Source organism: Helianthus annuus, chromosome 11 (genome assembly GCF_002127325.2).
Source record: "Helianthus annuus cultivar XRQ/B chromosome 11, HanXRQr2.0-SUNRISE, whole genome shotgun sequence".
NCBI classification, from domain to species: Eukaryota; Viridiplantae; Streptophyta; class Magnoliopsida; order Asterales; family Asteraceae; genus Helianthus; species Helianthus annuus.
In genome coordinates this window covers 2,503,263-2,520,594 of record NC_035443.2, presented here as the reverse complement: position 1 = coordinate 2,520,594, position 17,332 = coordinate 2,503,263, and the positions used below count along the sequence as shown (strand labels likewise).

Here is a 17,332-nt window from a genome sequence, read left to right as displayed (position 1 = left end):
TTTCGGTTCTCACTTTATAATCCACATAACATTTGAATTCTCCACAATGGAACCTTTCACTATATTATTTAAGCATATTTAATTGTTGTAGACTAAAAAAATATGAACTTGAACGAAAATGTCAAAATACCAAACTCTTTAAAAACAAGCCACCAATAAAATATTAAACACCCTCTAAAGCAATGTTACCAAAATTTTCATGGGTTGTATCCTTTTTAAAAGCCTAGTGGAAGTCGATGAAATCAAAGAAAAGTAGTTTTGATTACAAATTAATTTGGACTAGTAAAATTTACTCGCGCATTGCACGGGAGTATGTTCGTCATCAGTTTGGTTCATTATAACACCTAAAAAGTAAATTCGTGATATATCCAAAAGAGTGTTGATGCGTGTTCAAAAAGATCAATTAGCCTACGCAAAGTTGTCGAAATTTTGTGATATACATCTAATTTGACCTATTACCGATAAAACACATCTTAACCTATTACCAATAAAACACAGTCTAAAAATAAAATAAAAAATGCTAAAAAATAGTAATACATATTAAGATGAAGCACAATTTCAAAATAATGATAACAAGCACAACAAACAAGTACAAGTTGTTATGCATAAATAAGTTTCAAATTTATAATTTATAACTAGGCTTAAGACCCGCCCGCGTTGCGGCGCGGGTACATCGTAAGCATTGAATGGATTAGTCCAAACATTATATGATGCATTAACCATATGAAACCACGTATTTCGACGTATCCAGTTGTACTCAATGTAACTTGTATAAGCATTGTGATTGGATCAAACGTAAAGTAAATCAAATTCATATCGAACAATCATAACGTATTATGTGTGACCCAACTCATACATAAAAAAACGTAACAGGTATAAAGGAAAATCTGACACATGTAATCGAAATGGTTTAATTAGAGCTTTCGAATAAAAGGGAAAAAAAGAAACAATAATTTGACTCCACTCGGTTCGAAAAAAACTTTACGAAACATACATAAAATAAAACACATAAACATATTATATTTGACACGAATCATTTCCCAACAAGTTTACGTCGAAACGTAGAACAACTTAAATTTATACCGAAACGTACATAAAAATATGCACGTAAAAATGGTTTTTTTAAACGAAAACGTATTATATTTGACCTAGAGTTGTTTATAAAAAAAGTTTACGTCGAAATGTATAACAAATCATATTTATACCTACCCGTACATAAAATATGCATGTAAAAATTAGAGAAAGTATAAGTCTCACACCCCAACCGATGGCGGAATCATCGGGGCATGGCACTGAGCGAAACAGATTGTCCAGAAGTTCCCACAACAACTATTAATACTATTCAGTTTAAATAACACGTCCAATACCGTGTTCCAAACAATACAATTAATTATTACACGTAACATCTAGTCAATTAATTCTGTTCTGACAACTCAGATTTAATATAACATGAAATAAATATTGTTCGAATGCTCCTAAGACCCAGCCTAACAAGATCTACGTACAACTAAACACTAGACGCTTGATCTTGACAGACAACTATTTGTTGGGGCCCTCTAGAGCGTTATTCTAGCCTCGCTTTCCTGGCAAGCAAACACCTTAAACACCTGTCACATACGTTGAAAATAAAGTCAATACATATAATGTAAGGTGAGCATACAAGTTTAATAATAGTATAATAGAGTTCGAGTAGTTTACGCATAACCAGCACGTACACATAGGTAAAAGAAGCATGTTAATTATCGACATGGATCTATCGATACCAACGACTGCGGGTTGACTGTCCGAAACAGTTCGCAATACACGATTTCCACCGTAATCCATGCAAGTAATTGTCCTTAACAACCCCCGTGTGAACGGGTGCTGAGTCCAAACTATAGTACTATGTTGCTAAGGCAGGTAGACAGCATTCCACGTGTAAACACAATCAACAAGCATTCATTTTAGTCACATAATACATGCATAATCGGTTAGCGTTCAAATAATTGAGTAGTGTGTTCAATTGTGATTTTGATAAGTAACGTATGTAACACCCAAAAGTGCTGAAGCAAAAAGGGATCGAGTATACTCACTGTAATTGATGGATTGAAGGGAGCACTTGAGTAGGGTTAGCCTGAATAGTTCGATGGCACAACGATGAGTAATATGAAAATGGAGCAAGGGACAGTGGGTCGAACAGCCTGGTCGATTGAACGGTAGGTTCGATCGAGCGGCTGGTTCGATCGACTGGACAATCCGATCAGACAACCTATTCGATCGGCCGGCAGGCTCGATCGGTTAGACTGTTCAAGTGGATTGTTTCTTCCTTTGTGCAGGATGTGTTTGTGTATGATGGTTTGAACTTTTGAAGTTTTTGCTGCAGTATTTGAGAACCCTAAAGTGTTCTTACCTTTCAGGTCGATCGATCGAACGGTCTGTTCGATCGGCCGACTTACCCGATCAGTTAGGAACTTCAGTAGTAGTCCTCAGCAGGATGTCACTCCATCGAACAACATGCTCGATCGAACAGCAGGCTCGACCGGGTGGCATTCTAATACGTTGAACAAACTTGAAAATCGGTTAAGTGTTGAAGCATAATATCTCATGATCCGAACAGTAATGTTTACCAAACAAAGGTTTGATCGAACATCACTTCGTCAATACCAGACTTCATGAATTTGTAAAGTGTGGGGCCATGTGCTAGCCGATCGGCTGGCCCGGTCGATGGGCTGGTAGGTCCGATCGGTTAGGCTGTTCGTTCGGACAGCCTAGCCGTTCGGCCAGCATCCTGACCTGGTCGGCCTATTCGTCTAACACTTGGCTGTTTTGATTTCTTGAAGTTATATCGAGGTAGTTTGACAACGAGTTGAACAATGGAACTTTCGTTCTTACTGGTTTCCCCTGTCCAGACAGGAATCACCCAAGTCCGGCAGGTGAACTGTTCGGAACGGTAGTTTGGCGTTTAACCCGAAATCGGTGAACCTCGTAGTTAGAATCCGAATCTTGAACCACGTGGTTGTTAGGATGATTAGTGAGCTGGTTCAAGCTTCGTTTCTACCGGTTTGAAGGTTTTGAGGGTAAAAGAGTTGAAAGAAAGTCGGAAAGTCCGTCTTTCAATCTTTCACACATGAAATATTTAGATCTATGATAGATAGTTTATTTATGTGGAAATCGGTTAGATCTAAGCTATTCACGGTGGAATGAGGCCAAAACATGATGTTCTTCAAGAACACCATGATGACATCATCCAAGAACACTTAGATCTTGGTGATTTCACGGTTAGAAATCAAGATTTGAAAGATAGAAAGGTGTAGAAGTGTGTATTGATAAAAACGTACAAGATTTAGAGTGAAAACTTACCGAAATCGGAAGAAATCTGAGAAAAGAAGGGGAGCACGAGCTGGTCGGTCAGAGAGTTTCCAAAAGTGGAAATAATGACAATGACAGCCCTATTTATAGGCTCCAAAAGGGGAAAGTGCTGGCCGATCGGACAGGCATCCTGATCGGACGGCCTACTCGATCGAACAACATGTTCGATCGGCTGGGCTGTTCGATCAGCATAATCCTGTTCGATCAGTGGCCCGTTTCGAGTGTTCGGCGACGGTTTTTGATATTTCGATTGAGGATGATACGAATACGATAGAGTTTCCTATTCAAATTACTTTTAGTCCCAACCACTATATCTAACATAAGCATCCATAGTTACTAGTCCTCTTCGATTTCGATTCGATGTGATTGAGTTCGATTGCATTTTGAGTTTCGATTTGATTCAATTTGATTACCACACATATAACATTAAGTAGACACGCACAAGCAACACATAAGCACACACACATATGACAATACCAAAGTTCGCATAATTCGAGTTTCGAGTTTGATGATGATTTGATTAGCTTGATTACTGATTGATTAACTTATCGCATTGTTACTTCCTGCTATTCAAGGTCGATAATCGGTTCGCATTGATAAATATTCGATCACTTTGATTTAAACAACACTTACTCCACATAATACAAAAATTAAAATGGACTAATTATAGTCACAAGTCAACCTTTGACTTTGACTTTGACATTCGGTAACACGGGGTGTTACAATAAGGGTAAACGGAAACAAAATACTAGTAAAAAATTTAATATGTTAAAAACGTTCGTAAAACCATGCCAAGTAGCACCAATGCCACACCGGCATCGACTCCCAACATCAGAAAAACTCGTAAAAATAAAATAGATAAAATGGAAAAAATTACACCGAACGAAAAGCAGACTTAAAATCGTTGAACCACGCACACCCGTTACAGTGTGTTAATGCGAAGAAATTAATCAGAAACGTAAAACGTAGAAAATAATAACTTAGTCGATCAAGGACCCGCCCGTTGCGGCGGATTTGTCAAAAGGGGAAAATGGATACGTTGTGACGAGCCTATCAAATTCGAAAAAATAGAGCAAAAAACGTTGAACCTCACATGCACGCTACGACGTGTTAACTCGCAAAATTTAGAACGAAACGTAAAACGAAAAACTTGCGAAAGATAAAAAGTATGAGGGACCAAAGTTTTATATAATAAAGTGTTGGGTTAAATTATAAAAGGTGAAAAACTTTGTGTTAAAAGTAAAAAAATTAAAAGGGGTTAAAATACAAATTATGAAAATGCTTGGGTTAAAAGTGAAAAATCAATTTTTTTTTGAAACACACCCTAAGCTAGGAGTACACCTTCCTAATGCACAAAATAGTTGCTAATTTATATTGTATAAATATATATAATGGGTAACTTAAAGCAGGAGGTTTTCTTCGCAAGATACAACGCGATATCTATTTATTATCACGCTATACAAGAGATAAGCTACATATTTACATGCCTAGTTATTATGTAAATTTTGTGAAAGCGGTTTGTATAAAACCGAAAACCATAAGAATAAACACCGTAAAGGGTGTCGATATTCTTTGATCGGGATCAGTTCGATATCTAATAAAAAAAATTATCCCTAGTTTATGATTAAAAAACTTTACTTTTAATACAACTTTTATTTTTTTGAATGGCCAACAAAAGATACATTTTATTAAAACAACGGTTAACATCAGTTAACACAAATTACATCCATCAAAGTTTACACATTCATACAAACTAAGTCAAACATACACCAATTTTCCCAAGTGAGCGATATCGCCTTTGCCCGATATTTTAACCAAAGAGAACTCAATACCTTGATCTCGTTTACCACGTTCACCACCGTCACCCTTTTGTTATTAAAAAATGAATCATTTTGCACTCGCAATATAGACCAAATCGCCGTTTGGATAACCGAATAAACAACGTTTTTGCACCTTCTCGAACCGCGACAATGGTTGTGTAGTTCAAGAACAGCTTTCGCACAAAAGAAAAAAAGGAGTAGATATTCTCCACCATTTAAAAACCTCTTCCCAGATTTCCCAAACATACCTACATGCCGCAAAAAGATGATCAGCGGATTCCTTAGCTTCTTCACAGAAGACGCTGCTGGCACTAGCGAGCTGGAAATTCCGTCTCAAGAGTACTTCCTTTGTCGGTGACCGGTTTATAAACAGACGCCAAGTCATAAAATTAACCTTTAGTGGACACCATTTATTCCAATAATGGTTCTGATTCATACTACCATTCAGAATGGGCCTCATCAGTCGCCTTAGCCCACTAACCGAAAAGGTACCAGAATCATCCGACACCCATTTCCAAGTATCTATGTTTTCCGTAATGTTAATCTTTTCCAGCAAACTCGACAGGTCCATCATCTCTTTTATCTCCTGCTGTAGATGCGGACACCGAACCCAATTAAAAGCAACATATCTTACCCCGGCTTGAACCTTAACCCGATCCGCAACTAACACCTTCTTGTCACATTCTAACTGAAATAGTGCTGGAAACATAATGTTGAGTGGTATGTCTGTGACCCAACAGTCCAACCAGAAGGAAGTACCCAACCCGTTCCTCACTGCTGCCTGAAAGCATGACCCCAAATCGATTCCAAAAGCCGATAGATCCTTGGCAATTCCAACAATCTGCTTCCACAATCCCGGCATAGACATTTTCACCGGTACCGGAGACCAAGACCTATTATGATGATGGATGCTCCACACTACTTTTTTCCATATATTATTGTTATCCACCTTAATACAACTTTTATAGACACGATTCTTTTTCTTAATAGTGTTTTACCACCCTTAAATGGCCATTAAAGAAATTTCATCACTAAAAAAAAGTTTTATCCTTCACCGAAGCTATGAAGATTCCATCCGAGCAATATAAAACCCTAGTCTCTTGAGTTTTATAAAACCCTAAATACCTAAAACTAAAACCCTCTGTTCAGTTCTCCATCTTCTTCACAACGGTAAAAAGCGAACAAAGCGCCTCCACCCTCACCTCACCCTCCTCCCTCCAGCGACCACCTCCAGCCGTCCGTCCTCCTCAATTCTACTTTGGGAGTCAAATTTCATATAGTTTGATCAAACATTGACATCAAAATGTAAGCCAAATCTGAAATCAACAATTGCTATTAACATATTTCATCCAATACAAATCATTTTTCCCAACATTAATGACATGCTGAAAGACATACTTTTTAAACATTTAGAGAAAGACCTTGTGTATAAATACCAGTATAGCAGTTAATATCGGTGATATATCGGTTATATAAATATCGGTCAGAATACCGGTACCGATATTATTGGCGATATTGACCGATATAACCGATATTTGCTATGCAGTTAATGCGGTAAAATATCGGATATCGGTCAAGGACCGATATTTGAAATATAGGCTATCTCGGTGAGATATCGGTAATTTTAATATAATGCAAAATTTATATATATAGCAATTTAACACCAAGAATTCAGTGATATATCAGTGATATATCGGTCAAATATAGGTGATATATCGGTCAAATATCAGTGATATATCGGTTATATCGGTCAATATCGCCGATAGTATCGGTACCGATATTTGACACCGATATTTTACTAAGGGACCGATATGACCGATATAACCGATATATCACCGATATTAACTGCATAGGATATTTGACAGATATAACCGATATATCACCGATATTTGACCGATATATCACTGAAATATTATTTTTAAATTGCTATATATGTAAATTTTGCATTATATTAAAATTACCGATATCCCACCGATATCTCACCGAGATAACCTATATCTCAAATATCGGTCCTTGACCGATATCCGATATTTTACTGCATTAACTGCAATATCATTAAAAAGCATTACGATATCAAACATAATATAACCAGAATGTCTAAAGAGTGGTTTAAGAGGGTATATGTCTGTACCAAGCCTTTTATGCTAGTGATTTTCTTGCAAACTTCATATGCTGTAAACGGCTTAGTTGTCAAGTCTGCCCTAAACAATTTGTTTTGATGTTTTAAATTGTTATAATCAGCTTGAGTTGTTTCAAATTTTGTTGATGCTTTTATTAGTGATGTTAAATTGCAACACATTGAAGCTTGAATTTGGTATTTAGGCTTGGTTTAAAAAAGCGCGCTTAAGCGCAAAGCGCATCTAGGCGCAAACCCCATCGCCTTGTGTGACATAAGGCGCACGATGTACAAGAAGCGCAGCTGAGGCGCGCTTTTTAGGGTGAAAATCAACCTAAGGCGCAGCTGAGGCGCACGCTTTTTGTACATGGGGTGTTTCTAAGGGGGGGGGGGATATTCCACGGTCCTCCCAACCGCCGAGGTGATCCCACCTCGCAGACCGCCACCCAGCAAGCCTGAGTCTGGGGGTAAATCCGCTACCGTAGGGGCATTGGGAACGAGCAAGACTCGAACCCGCCACCTCCGGGTTAGAATGCGGGCTGGTGGCCATTGGGCTGACACCCAATACAAGAAGCGCAGCTGAGGCGCGCTTTTTAGGGTGAAAATCAACCTAAGGCGCAGCTGAGGCGCACGCTTTTTGTACATGGGGTGTTTCTATGCTTCTGAGTGTTGTACAACAGGCTTTTTATGCTGTACATTTATGTTTTGTTCATTTTAAAACATATATAAAGCTTAATTATAGCTAAATCATAGGTATTGGATGCTAAACACTTATGAGATATATAAAATAAACTATATAATCACTTTGCGCTTTGCGTACGAAAAGCTCACCGCTTTTGCGCTTCGTTTTTTTAAAATCGGTTTTAGGCCTCATCGCTTTTGTGCGCTTCCCGCTTTTTTAAACCAAGTATTAGGCAACGTTTCCGTAGAGAGTGTAATGCAATGTTTTCAAAAGATGAAAACTTGTCGGGAACAACTTTAGGTAGTTTTTTTCTTTATTTGTAAAGACTATCGTATTTTATATTATGTGTTTTTAAAATTTTAATGACGATTTTCTTTTCATTATTGTATCGTACTTTTATTGTGTGATGAACCTTACCCGATCCGAACTGTCGAACCGACCCGAATTTTTTTTATGTTCAGTCATATGAAATTGGAGTATCTAAAAAAGTGAACCCAACGGAAAAACTCCTGGATCCGCCACTCGTTAATCAAAGATGGTTCGAAGCTTGAAAAACCCCAAGAAAGCAAAGCGAAAGAACAAGGTATATATCCCACTCGTTAATTTACACCTGTTGAATTGCCATTTGTATTCAATTCTTTGTTTGTTTGTATGTTGTGATTTATAACATAATAATCAGAGCTCAAAGAAAGGAGACGGGTCTTCTTCTTCAAGCTCCTCGATACCTTCTGTTCCAGCAAAGGTGTGGCAACCAGGTGTGGATGCTTTAGAAGAGGGTGAAGAGCTTCAATGTGATCCTTCAGCTTACAATTCTCTTCATGCTTTTCACATTGGCTGGCCCTGCTTAAGGTTCATTACATACATATACTGCCATTAGTACTGTCATTCTTGGTTTAAAAAAGCGGCGCTCCGAAGCGTTTTGGTTCCAAAAGCTTTAAGCGCGAAGCGAGAGCTTCATGTATACGAAGCGCTCAAAATAAAAAAAAAAATAAAAATAAAATATTTGTACGCATCAATATGACGTATTCTACTTGTTAATCAATACAAACACAAAAACATGATTAAAAAACACACTTAACACATGAAAACATAGTTAAAACCTTGGTTTTAAATTGCGTGATGCGCTCCGATGCGTTTGGTCCAAAAATCTGATGCGTGATGCGTAATGCGTGATGCGAACGCATCACGTATGCGATGCACTCTTTATAAAAATATACTAAAAAATTATTTATACTAAAACAATCGACATAATAAGATAAGAATTGTGCTTTTTGGTTCAAATCAAGCTTCCTAAAATGTTTCTAGAACCATAAAAAGTGTTTAGGAACCATAATGGTTCAAATCAAGCATGCTAAAATATTAATTATTGAAAAAACCCAACCCATTTCATAAAATCTGGGAAAAAAAACGTAACAAACAATGATGCGTGCATCATGGCGCATTTTGCGAAGGACGCATTACGCGCAATTGTCGCAATATCACCGCATCATGTAAACGCAACGCATCAGGTGTTGCGATGCGCTCTTACTACTGCAACGGGCGCATCACGCATTATGCGCGCATTTTAAAACCAAGGTTAAAACATAAATTAATGTCGTCTATTGGAGAAAGTATGAAGAATCTATGGAGAAGAGGGAGGGAGCGGCTGAAGATGTTTACTAACGCTCTTTTTTTAGGTATAGAAGTAGCGGGCCTCAGTTAAACCCTATTAGAGACTATTGGGCCTAAGTTAAAAACCTAAATCTGACCTGATTGGGCTGAAGCGTCGCTTCAAACCAATGGCGCTTCGGGCTTAAAGCGCGCTTCAAAACGCTTCACGTATTTGTTGCCTCAGAGCAAAAAAAAGCGACAACCCTAGCGCTTCATCGCTTCACGCTTTAAGCTCGCTTTTTTAAACCAAGCTGTCATTTCCACCCTTTTTTTGATGAAAAAGTTTGTATTTTTATTACACCCAAATATTTAATAAGTTGTTACACATGTGCTTTTGGTGTGTTTTGATTTTTTCTGACGTGGGTTAGTTGTTGTATGAGTTATTTTACCTTTTTTTTTTGTAGAAAGTTTGTATTTTTATTACACCTGAATGTTTGATAAGTTGTTAGACCATGTGTAGTGGTTTGGGTGAATAATACCCCCACCCTTGGGCGTTTTCTGCCATGTGGCAGTCCGGTCAGCAAGGGGCATTATTGGGCGTTTTTTCTAAAATGGGTGTAGTGGGGATGTGGGCATTATGTTAAAAGGGTGTAAAGAATTAAATAAAAATAAAAAAAAACCAACAAAAAAAGTTATTGGACTAAAAAAGGAAGATTAAATGTTATTGGCCACTCAAAATGTTCAAAGCGTGATTCAAAACACGCGGAGGGTTTTTTTTTTTTTGCAAAAAAAGCCGAAACACGCCGGCAGGGGTGGGGGTTTGGCGTTTTCGGGCGTGTTTTGGGGGGCGGGGGGAACGCCGGATGACGGCGACTACGGGTGGTCTTACACTTACACATGTGCTTTTGGTGTGTTTTGATTTTTTCTTTTGTGGGTTAGTTGTTGTATGAGTTATTTTACCCTTTTTTGGTAGAAAGTTTGTATTTTTATTACACCTGTATGTTTGATAAGTTGTTACACATGTGCTTTTGTTGTGTTTGGGTTTATTATGTTGTGGGTTATTTGTTAAATAAGTCATCTTTTTTGTAAGAGTAAATTACCTTTTTGGCCCTTGTGGTTATATCACTTTTACTATATTAGCCCAAAATAAGAATTTTTAACATATCTGCCCCCATGGTCTCTATAACTAACCATTTTGGCCCCTAAGTCTAACCATTTTAGCCCCCATGGTCTTTATAACTAACCATTTTGGCCCCCATGGTCTTTATAACTAACCATTTTGGCCCCCATGATCTCTAGACTTAGGGGCCAAAATGGTTAGTTATAGAAACCATGGGGGCAGATATGTTAAAAATTCTTATTTTGGGCTAATATAGTAAAAGTGATATAACCACAAGGGCCAAAAATGTAATTTACTCTTTTTGTAATTAGAGTTACGGTTTTATATAAGTATTTGGAAGTGAGCTGCTAATAATTTCACCATGCTGGTTTAAAATGCTGTAACACTTGGTGAAAAGAAGGTTTTTGTTGCAACACAATGACATGGGCTTGTTTGATGTGTTGCAGCTTCGATATTGTGCGCGATGCACTTGGATTAGTTCGGACAGAATTTCCGCACACGATATATTGTGTCACTGGAACTCAGGTAATGTTAGTTGTTAGCTTTTAAGCTTCTTGTGTTTCGACTTTAAGTTTTAATGTTATAAAAGGAATTATGAAGTTTTATTGTTCATAAAGCTATTAGCTCATCTATGCAGTTAATATCGGTGATATATCGGTCCCTTAGTAAAATATCGGTGTCAAATATCGGTCAAGATATCAGTACCGATATTATCGGCAATATTGATCGATATAACCGATATATCACCGATATTTTACCGATATAACCATATATCACCGATATTTTACCGATATAACCATATATCACCGATATTTATTTGACCGATATAACCGATATATCACTGATATATCACTAAACTATTGGTGTTAAATTGCTATATATAAATTCTGCATTATATTAAAGTTACCGATATCCCACCGATATCTCACCGAGATAACCTATATTTCAAATATCGGTCCTTGACCGATATCCGATATTTTACCGCATTGACTGCATACAGTGGCGGATCTTGCCCGTTGAACCTGCCAGGGCCGAAAGACACGAACACTAAAATTAGCACTACGGCCGAAAACTTGCCAGGGAACATAGTATATATACAAAATTTCGATCGAAATGCGGAAAATTAGCACTACGGCCGAAAAACTTGCCAGAGCGTGGCTCTGCCACGGCTTCACTAAGATCAGCCCCTGACTGCATAGGCTCTTATGCTTTATTCTTGATAATCTGTCTATTCTATTAGGCACACAACGCTCCTAATTCAATTGGAATATTTAAAATATCAAACATATCTGGGAAACGTCGGGAACTAGTACCAAAAAAAACATCCGATGACACTGATATGGACAGTGAGAGTAGCGATAGTGATGATGACGATGCGGAGAATGATGGACCAAAGGCTCCAGTTTTCCAGGTAACACATGCCTGCCATTAATGTTCCCGACTTTTAAAAAAAAGTTGCCTTTGTTTTAATTTCCGTACATTTTCATAGGTGCGCAAGGTGTTTCATGAAGGCTGTGTAAACAGGATTCGTGCTATGCCACAAAAACCGCATATATGCGCATCTTGGGGAGATACTGGTCATGTGCAGGTATAACTTACCTTTTGTCATACTTTTTACTTTTTAGTGTTTTATTGTACTTGATCAAAATCTATGCTACCGATGTCACAGATTTGGGATGTCGGTTCTCATCTAAACGCAATGGCGGAGTCGGAAACTAACATTAGCAAGGATGCTACGACAATAATTAATCAACCGCCGCTGGTTAAATTTACCGGTCACAAGGATGAAGGTTACGCAATTGATTGGAGTCCTCTAGTCCCCGGCAGGCTTGTTTCTGGTATGAATTATAAATAATAAACCGTGAATTTTGAATTTATTTTAGAGTTAAATGCCCGGATAGTCCTTGTGGTTTGCCCTTTTTTCACCTTTAGTCCCTAACTTTCTAAAATTACAGCTATAGCACCTGTAATTAAATAAACCATGTGGGCCCCACCTGAATGAATATATTAATGATTTAATAGTTATTTTTTATATTAAGGGCATTTTAGTCATTTCACACCCACTTAACATAAAAAACTAACCCCCATCTACGCCAGGGACTATCCGAGAACGAATTTGCCAAAGTTGGGGACTATAGCTGTAATTTTAGAAAGTTAGGGACTAAAGGTGAAAAATGGACAAACCACACGGACTATCCGGGCATTTTTCTCTTTATTTTATTTGTTATTATATTCAACAGTTCATTTTTGTTATTTGGATTTAAAAAGGGGACTGCAAGAATTGCATCCACTTATGGGAGCCAGCTTCCGAATCAACGTGGAACGTTGATAGTAAACCGTTTGTCGGACATACGGCCAGTGTTGAAGATCTGCAGGTACCCATTTTATATTTTTGACACTTATATTTACAGGTATTGTTTTATTCGTTAAATGTAAACACATAAACAAAAGAGTAAACTTCCGTTTTGCCCCCTGTGGTTTGGTCACTTTAACGGTTTTGCCCCAAACCTTTAAAAATAGCCATTTTACTCCCTGATGTTTTGGTTTTGTTGCCAGTTTGCTCCCTGCGGGGAGCAAAATGGAAAAACAAACAATTTGGATGGAGTTAGAGGCGGGGAGCAAACTGGCAAAAAACTGAAACATCAGGGAGTAAAATGGCTATTTTTAAAGGTTTGGAGCAAAACCGTTAAAGTGACCAAACCACAGGGAGCAAAACAGAAGTTTACTCTAAACAAAATTGAGTAAAAAAACTCAAGCTTTGTCAACTTCTTTTTGATGCAGTGGAGCCCTACGGAACCGTTTGTGTTTGCGTCCGGTTCTGTTGATAAAACTATCGCGATATGGGACACGCGTATAGGGAAATCACCAGCAACTTCTATTAAGGCGCATGAAACGGACGTCAATGTTATTTCTTGGAACAGGTTTGTAGCATGATCTATCTTTTATTTAAGGAAAAATTACAAGTTTTGTCCTTTATCGTAATACCATTTATCAGGCGGTGTCTTGTTTAATAAATTTTGACAAGTTTTGCCCTTTGCAAGGAATTTTGTTGCACGTTTTGTCCATAGGCTTAACCCAGTTAGATTTTCTCGTTAAATCTTGTCACCCAAGGGTATTTTAGTCTTTTTACCCTTTTATTTCAAGAGTCAACCCTAAAATATTTTGTTTTATTCTTTTAAATAATATTAAATTAAATAAATGGGTAAAAAGACTAAAATACCCTTGGGTGACAAGATTTAACAAGAAAATCTAACTGGGTTAAGCCTAAAGGACAAAACGTGCAACAAAATTCCTTGTAAAGGGCAAAAGTTGTCAAAATTCGTTAAAAAGGACACCGCCTGATAAGTGGTATTAAGATAAAGGACAAAATTTGTAATTTTTCCTTTATTTAATACTTTTATGAACATGTTAATAGGGTTAATAATGTACTTTTTTTTCGCGTCGTTGGTTTGAATTAGGCTTGCAAGCTGTATGTTGGCATCCGGTAGCGATGACGGGGCGTTTTCTATTCGTGATCTTAGAATGCTTAAGGTATATCTTCAGAAAACGAAGCTTGATTTTATTTTTTTTGATTCTTTAGGTTCTAACTGATTATAAATGTAAGAGTAAACTGCCAAAATGGTCCCTGAGGTTTGGTCACTTTTGCCATTTTAGTCCAAAACTCAACCTTTTGAATCTGGGTCCCTGTGGTTTCAATTTTGTTGTCATTTTCGTCCAAAATCAAAATCTGGTCAGATTTTTCAGTTAACATCCAGTTTTTTGTCTTTTTTCTCCCTTATAATAAAGGGCAAAATGGTCTTTTAACGTTTTATTATAACAAATTAAAAAAATCTGACCATTTTGCCCTTCATTAAAAGGGAGGAAAAAGACAAAAAAGCTGGATATTAACTGAAAGAGTAAACTGCCATTTTGGTCCCTGTGGTTTGGTCACTTTTGCCACTTTAATCCAAAACTCAAACTTTTTGCATCTGGGTCCTGTGGTTTCAGTTTTATTGCCATTTTGGTCCAAAAATGAAATCAGGTCATATTTACCTTATAAAATCCTGCTATTTTGTCATTTTCCGCAGGGGCAAAATGATCATTTCTCTTTTATAAATAAATACCATATTTTATAAGACAAATATGACCTGATTTACCCATGAGCAAAATGACAAAATTGCAGGATTTTGTAAGACAAATATGATCTGATTTCCTTTTTGGACCAAAATGGCAATAAAACTGAAACCACAGGGACCCAAATGCAAAAAGTTTGAGTTTTGGACTAAAGTGGCAAAAGTGACCAAACCACAGGGACCAAAATGGCAGTTTACTCTAACTGAAAAATCTGATAAGTTTTTGCTTTTGGATGAAAATGGCAACAAATTTGAAACTACAGGGACCCAGATTCAAAAGATTTGAGTTTTGGACTCAAATGGCAAAAGTAACCAAACCTCAGGGACCATTTTGGCAGTTTACTCAATCTAAAATCTAAATGTAAGTTATTTACTGTTTTATTTGTGCAGGAAGGCGATTCTGTAGTAGCGCACTTTCAGTACCACAAACATCCGATAACATCCATTGAATGGAGTCCACATGAAGCGTCCACTTTAGCAGTATCATCGGCCGATAATCAATTGACGTACGTGCTTTGTTTAAATAAGATTCGTAAAACCATTTGAACGTTCTTTACTAAACGACCTCCGTATAAACGCTATTTTTGTTCAAACTTCAGAATTTGGGATCTGTCTTTAGAACGAGACGAGGAAGAAGAAGCCGAGTTTAAAGCCAAAACACAAGAGGAAGTACATGCACCCACAGATTTGCCACCACAGCTTCTTTTTGTTCATCAGGTTAACTTACCCTCTTGAATCTTTATGTTATCAGTAGTTTAGAGAGTAAATTACGTTTTTGGCCCCTGTGGTTATATCACTTTTACTATATTAGTCCAAAATAAGAATTTTTAACATATCTGCCCCATGGTCTCTATGTTGTAGAAGGCGCTAGGCGCTAGTCGGGCGGTGAGGTACCGCCAAGGGATTAATCGGAATGGGATTTATATATGTATTTTTTCAAAATTATATATATATACCCAATAATATAAAAATAATACTTCAAAATTCACATAAATACTTCAAGTTTCAGATAGTATGGTTCGATTTTGACCAATTTTGGCCGCCTAGGACCGATTTTGACCGATTAATATAGTCCGATTAATCCGATTTTTGACCGCCTAGGACCGCCTAGGTACTGCCTTTGACCGACTTTGACCATGGCCGATTAATTGACCGACTAGCTCAAAATTAGGCAGTAAGTGGCCGCCTAGCGTCTAGGCGCCGATTAATCGGCCGCCTAGGCCGATTTCTGCAACCATGGGTCTCTATAACTAACCATTTTGCCCCATAAGTCTAACCATTTTAGCCCCCATGGTCTCTGTAACTAACCATTTTGGCCCCCATGATCTCTAAACTTCGAGGCCAAAATGGTTAGTTATAGAAACCATGGGGGCAGATATGTTAAAAATTCTTATTTTGGGCTAATATAGTAAAAGTGATATAACCACAAGGGCCAAAACGTAATTTACTCGTAGTTTAAATATGCTGATTGTTTTTGTAACGTTTGTTGACCGTTTGGTTTTACGTGAACAGGGTCAGAAAGACTTGAAAGAAGTTCATTGGCATACGCAGATTCCAGGAATGCTCATATCTACAGCTGCAGATGGTTTCAACATCTTAATGCCTTCAAATATCGAAAGTAATCTCCCTGCCGCTAATGCTGCTGCTTGAACCCCATGATCATAGTATAAAAAATGAACGTTTCGGTTAGTATTGGATTGAATATCTGAGAAGGGTAGAGTTTTTCCATAGCTGTTGTCCGTGTCACATTACAGAGTTCATCACATGAGACGTGTTATCTTTATGATCCGAGTATACCTTCTACATAATATTCTTGGACTCTTGCTTTATATTTATATGGCGTTTGGTGTTTGAGGTTTCTTAGTGCATACGTATATTGTGATCGTAACCTTTGAGTATATGTTCTCTTTAAAATTCGCCAAAGAATTCAACTACGTAAAACAGGTTTAAACAGATGAGAAATATAAATATACACGCGCTAAGTTATATAGATACAAACCAGTTTACCGTTAAAAAAAACACTCTATCCCCTTTCATCAAAATCCAATTCTACATATTTAAAACTCCGCACTGCTTGCGGTATGCGCATAATATGTGTGTGTGTGTGTGGAGGGGGTAAAAGTGAAAGTGCATTAATTTTTAACGCTATTTCACTAATTTCGTTACAATAACGTTAAAAGAGTGGGATGGTTAATCATGTGGTGGCGTTGATAGCCGAAAGACATGGGGCTGCATGCACTAAGGCTTGATGCAAAACTATTATCGAACCGGTGGTCTTACTGGAGGCAACCTTAGTTTTGTTATTGATAAGATTTTAATGAGTACAGAGATGATCGTATTCTATATATACTCTTAAAAGACAAAGTCGGTGGAAACCCCACCGGCTTTGCCTCCCCCTTCCCCCATACTTTCATGATGTTGCAATTTTAGTCTATTGACTTTGGTACCTTCAAAGTTTCATAAAATGACAAATTTAGTCCTTAAACTACTACTCCATTTTACAAATAATTTGCTTTTGACACCCCAACTTTGTGGTAGTTTCCT

The 17,332-nt window shown here is 37.5% G+C and overlaps 1 protein-coding gene across 2 annotated transcripts; it reads left to right on the top strand.

The window, feature by feature from the left end:
- Window positions 1-6,132: 6,132 nt before the first annotated feature.
- LOC110889150 (glutamate-rich WD repeat-containing protein 1) lies at window positions 6,133-16,646 on the top strand. 2 transcript variants are annotated; one of them, XM_022136662.2, is made up of 13 exons: window positions 6,133-6,473; window positions 8,428-8,549; window positions 8,646-8,815; window positions 11,123-11,201; window positions 11,917-12,087; window positions 12,166-12,264; window positions 12,346-12,514; window positions 12,945-13,051; window positions 13,458-13,597; window positions 14,135-14,207; window positions 15,179-15,294; window positions 15,388-15,505; window positions 16,301-16,646. In XM_022136662.2, the coding sequence occupies exons 2-13, from the start codon at window positions 8,502-8,504 to the stop codon at window positions 16,436-16,438; spliced, it is 1,428 nt and encodes a 475-aa protein (XP_021992354.1). In that variant the 5' UTR covers window positions 6,133-6,473; window positions 8,428-8,501; the 3' UTR covers window positions 16,439-16,646. The 2 variants fall into 2 exon arrangements, with proteins under 2 accessions (XP_021992354.1, XP_035835383.1); XM_035979490.1 differs by having other exon boundaries at window positions 6,287-6,418; window positions 8,425-8,549.
- Window positions 16,647-17,332: the final 686 nt, after the last annotated feature.

What these genes read in the sequence shown, in the direction of transcription:
- LOC110889150 (XM_022136662.2), top strand. Translation starts at nt 8,502, where the DNA reads ATGGTTCGAAGCTTGAAAAACCCCAAGAAAGCAAAGCGAAAGAACAAG. An exon ending in CAAAGGCTCCAGTTTTCCAG is followed by an intron (nt 12,088 to 12,165) that starts GTAACACATGCC and finishes ACATTTTCATAG; the next exon opens with GTGCGCAAGGTGTTTCATGA. An exon ending in GTGATCTTAGAATGCTTAAG is followed by an intron (nt 14,208 to 15,178) that starts GTATATCTTCAG and finishes TTATTTGTGCAG; the next exon opens with GAAGGCGATTCTGTAGTAGC.